Raw genomic sequence first — 5,384 nt, forward strand, 5'->3', positions numbered from 1 at the left:
TTCGTTTTCCGCCCAAGTATTGCGATAGTATTACATGAATCACTGGTGATGTCATAAAAGAATATCTACGAGATTAATATTTTTCTTTCATTTAAAAGCATTGCACCACATATTAACGTCTCTCTCGAGGATTTTTCACTCATATGGACATGATGGAGACGAGAGCAATGGCAAAAAAAAAATATGGAGGGGGAATCATCCTAAAACACTAAAGCCTCCCCCGCATGTAGACGGGCGTCTTGGAGTGCTTTAAATTACAAGTTTAAGTGACAATAAAGCTAACACAATATTATATTTCAAATCGAATGATTTCTCTGGATTTCAGAGTATATGGTACATGTATAATTTTCCTCCATCCATCATTAATTTCATGATATATCTGCAATTCTACAATCCTTGTAGTTGTTCCCAATCTATTCAAGGGGGAATTATTGATAGCAATGATGAATCACAATGCCAAGATTCTTGTAAATCGTCTTTGTGGTATTAATCCAAATTAAGATAAACAATGAACCAGTGCTTCTTCGAAAGATTCAATTTTACGTATATATAAACATAAGATTTTTTCCAAGCATTAATGAGTTTTGAGGAATTGATTCAGATTTTAATTATCAAATGTCTTTCTACATCCTCTATTGGTCAACGGATGTATAATAGTACAGTAATTAACATTCCAATAGCATATATAGTTCTGGAATGTAACTTGCCTTAACTTTGTTGATTTTATAAATATTTTTCATAGCTAATCATACAATATAAGTATTGATGCCTGAAAAACAGGAATTCCTCCCTACACTGCTAACAGTTTTTCGATTCTCTGATGTATCGAGCTAAGTATATGCACTTGGCTTTATCATTTTCTCGATATAATGGGTCGATCGCTTGTCCATCGTTTGCAGGCATAATAAATTTGCTTCGTGAATAGGAGCCACACATATTCCTCCAGGGCGCCATCTAGTGATGAACAGCCGAATGACCTGCTCTTGTTTGCTACTAACGGACAATAAGTAATATTTACTCTACGGACCATCGCCTAAAACCTCAATAATGAAGTTAGTTGCATGTTTCAGCTTCATTTGTGTGTGTGCCATTTCATTAAGTGGAAAAGCTACAGGTAAGATTGTTGAAATTTTTAGTTTTATTTGTGCGTTAATCTTCTTACAATAAACATGGGCGCCTTGTAAGTTCATGCTAACCATATCTGTGGATTGCATTAGAAAAAAGTATTGAAGATTTTTTAAAGTTTCCTTAATTCTGTATTCAAAATGATAATACGAGATTTGTATTGATCTCCATTGATAATTGATTTGTGGCCACACAACATTTCATGCGCAAAGATCAGAGAGGGGTTAGTAGGTCAACATCTGCACTCTAAAGGAAAACACACACGCCCGTAAAGGTGTGTAGCAAGATAGCTTTTATTCTTAAAACGTATGAAATAAATAAATAACATAAAAGCGTATGACTGAAAATTCTGAAATTTTGAAAGCTCTCATTACATAAAGTTCAGTTAAATCCTAATGACAGATACTCATTTTCAAACGAGTAGTTCTATTGAAATAGGAAAATATGCGAGAAATACATTGAAGATATCAACATCGCATATTTGATAATAAGAAAAAAGTAAAGGTTAAGAAATAATTTTGAATTATAAATTATAATGATTTTTTTTAAAATTGAATTCTAAACATTCTAAAAGGGAAGGGGTTTCTTCCTCGTACACATATATAAATATGTTTCGGAATTCGGAGAGTCCCCTTCAACAGCGTTTAATATGATGGATGGGCATTATCATGGAATGACTACTTAATGCAGGTAATGTAAGGTGACTCTGACAATCAATGGTGAATATCCCTCAAAGAAATTACCCTCGAGATCTTCATGCCCTAGTTCAATGTAAAAGTAAACCAACGTGCCCAATGATGAAATGCCAAGGAAAACTACAGCATTATTCAAGTGACATTTGTATATATCCTGAAATATATGAAATGTATGAAATGTTTAGATTTTGTTGTATATTGCAGGCCTGAGTGAAATATATGAAATGGTTGGGTTTTATTGTATATTGCAGGCCTGTGTGAAATACAAATGTATATGAAGTGTTTAATAGGTTTTGTTGTATATTGCAGGCCTGAGTGACATCTTCTGCCCGCCTGATTATCATCACTGCGATGGCACGCTGTACTGCTGTCCATCTGGTTACATTTGTATAGGGTCATCCACATGTCTTCACCTAGCGTAAGTTACAGCATATCCCCAGGGAGTGTTTGTGTATTTAGTTACATCGTATCCCAAGGGCGCGTCAGGAAAAATTGGTTAAAGAGAACCTCTGTATGCATGTGTGTGTTAATATTTAAATAATTAATGAGAAAACTTTTTATATAATATTTATCAGTTTGTGCATCTTTGTTAGATGAACTTATTTTAAACCATGTATTTTTATCTTTTCAACACATGGTTACTTAGACATGCTTCGTTAAGCCGTTTTTGCCCATCTCTAACACATGTTTGAAATAAATGATCTGTTCATCCGCTTGTACATGTAAGCCTGAGGACAAATGGATTTTTTTTTGTCGTTCTATTGTTTCCCTCTATAGTTGAACTACTAGTAAATGAAAAAAAATATTAATGAGTCTATAATTCATAATAATAAAAATTTACAGATTGAATTTTATTTATTTTCAAGGAGTCTTGTTCATTAAAATATTTACGAATTCTCGAAAGTGACAGTATAGCCCACCTCTTCCGATCGAAAGCTTCCACCAAAGTACTCTTTCACGTAAAATATATCTATAATCTAACATTAATACATTCTTTTAAAGAATTATTTTTGTGTGGATCGATTATTTTGGGATTTTCCCGATTTATTTCTATGGTACACAGGTAAAATAAATACAATAAGTATAATTTGGGAAAAAAAAGGTCCAACAAGTCTCCAGGGGAGAGAGGGGGTGGTGGTCGTCCTGTCCACAAGTAAATGTGACTGATCCAAGGACAATTGCAAATTGTAGATATTTTTAGTCGTACTCTGCATTTTTTTTATTCAATTACTGGTATGCAGAATTTAAGCTGTTGACTTATAGCGATACGTATAGGGCAATTCAAGTTACAAAACATTTATCAAAAGATATCTTTAAGCAACAACCAAAGAAAAATCTTTTTGCATGTGATCTGTGATGTGTCAAGTTTAAAGTATTCTATTTATTACTTTATTGCAGTGTCATTATCGGTCCTATCGTTGGCCTGGTGGTCCTCATAGCCTGTGTGGTCGTCTGCTGTATCTGCTGCAGTAAGTATCTGTCGTCTGCTAAATTAAGAATTAAACGTCTGCTGTTGTAAGTATCTGTCGCCTGCTGAACTAAGAATTCAAAGTATCTAATGTCTGCTGTATTAAGTATCTGTCGCCTGCTGTAGTAAGTATCTGTCGTCTGCTGAACTAAGTTGAACGTCTGTTGTTCACATAGTAAGTATCTAATGTCTGCTGCAGTAAGTTTCTGTCATCTGCTGTAACTGCTGTAGTAAGTATAGACGTGGTCTGTGAGTTATCTGCTGTATTAAATTGTATAATGGAATTAAATCTCATTTCTCTTTTTTCAGGACGAAGACGGTCAACGCCTGGTGTGGTATACAGTCCTACACCCCAGGGATAAATGTAAACATGTGTGTTAGTTAATATGTATGCAAAACAAGACTTTGTAGGAATTTATGTATTTACTAAATGTGATCTTGCCTTTCTTATTATACCTTTTAGATAAGACTCTATACATGTATTTCTAGCTGACTTTTGTAGCTATCAGCTTAACTGATCAAAGTTCCTGACATCTATATGCATATTGTATCTATACAATATTCGGTTTCTCAATATTTTCGTCCGATTTGTGTATGGTGAATGTGTAAGAATTATGTTTCCTTTTGGTATTGTTGCGCATGCTTTTGCCTTATCATTGAATGGCAGGTGAGCGTAATGGCCTTTTTACTTATTTTTATATTTTTATTTGGTGCTATATACATTCATGCGGGTGATTAATTGATTGAATTCAACCAATTATTTAACTTTTGGAAATTTACATTAGTGCAAAAATACGATGTTTAGCATCAGTTTTGATGGAAGTGCTTAATAAAATGTATTTTCTTTTAAATTTGTCAAAATCAAAGTAATTTTCTAATATTATACATAATGAAGAGATTGTTATAACCTTTTATTTGAATATTTGTCATAAATTCAATATACTTATGGAAGGCATTTATATCTATATTTTTTGATTTTCTTTCTAGACTTGTGTTCTTTTTCAAACATTAAACGATTAATAGTAAAACCTTTAATTAATATCAGTAGAGTATTTCTTTTATAAATTTGAACTTATTGCATAGCATTGATGACATTTGTAAATGAAATATAACAATTATTTGTATTTTCAAAATTTACTACATGTAGTTTTCAATTTTTATTATTAAATTTAAGAATCTAAAAGGAAATAAATCTCATTTTGTGCTATTAAATCTCGTAAAACATAAAATCTCTCACTCTTAAATAGGCGTGTATGTGATAAGTAAAAAATAGCAAATTATACATATATAGTTCTTTGTCAAACATCCATACTCAGTTTGATAATATCTACTGCATCACAATTAGCTTTACCTTGAAAATGTGATGTAGACAGCCAAATATTTCTATCATTAGTCAATAACCATTTCATAACAATTCAAAGATTTGCTTCCCCGTCTCATCTGCTCTCTTATGTAAGCCACAGTAGTGGTATTGTCTGTAAACATAAAGATTGCCTAGGCAAAGAGATAAAAGGGCAATATAAACAGCTTTAATGAATTCTCCTAACTAAGGACCTCCTGCTGATATTTCAAGAGGCTTGTAATTATAGCCTGAACCCAAATGACTCTCATCTGTTTCAATTAATTTACAATGTCAATTTGACCCCCTAGTTTTTGCTACCACAGCCACAGGGATATTACATAACCACCAGTGGATATCGATAAGTACTTAATCAGAAATAGTCCAAAATATGATTATCTATCAGACGTTTTCATGGCTTTTTTACGAGTTTGATATTTTACGTGCCAGGAAAAATTAGAACCTGCGCCATTACAAATAACTGGAAATCTCCAAATTGAGATGACTTTCGACACTAAATACCAAACTTGTAATTTATCCCTAGCACAACGCATCTAGTATCATCAATTACTAGTATTGATGAAAAGAAAACATCACTCCCGCATTTCGATACAGAAATTGGAAAATTCAAGAATGCATGAGATGAAAACTACAAATCTCGACAGTCAGATAAGAAGTTTTCATTATATTGTATATTTTATAAACAAATCATAAATTGATGTTGATAAGTACCAAAAGTATTGTACATGTACTACTG

The 5,384-nt window shown here is 32.6% G+C and overlaps 1 protein-coding gene across 1 annotated transcript; it reads left to right on the forward strand.

Moving 5' to 3' along the window:
• Window positions 1-786: 786 nt before the first annotated feature.
• LOC134246342 (uncharacterized) lies at window positions 787-4,235 on the forward strand. Its single transcript, XM_062728691.1, has 4 exons — window positions 787-1,114; window positions 2,130-2,238; window positions 3,219-3,289; window positions 3,598-4,235. Exons 1-4 carry the CDS (start codon window positions 1,048-1,050, stop codon window positions 3,648-3,650), a joined length of 300 nt encoding a protein of 99 aa, XP_062584675.1. The 5' UTR covers window positions 787-1,047; the 3' UTR covers window positions 3,651-4,235.
• Window positions 4,236-5,384: the final 1,149 nt, after the last annotated feature.

This window comes from Saccostrea cucullata, unplaced genomic scaffold (genome assembly GCF_032062105.1).
Source record: "Saccostrea cucullata isolate Sc308-1 unplaced genomic scaffold, CSIRO_AGI_Scuc_v1 ctg22, whole genome shotgun sequence".
NCBI lineage: Eukaryota > Metazoa > Mollusca > Bivalvia > Ostreida > Ostreidae > Saccostrea > Saccostrea cuccullata.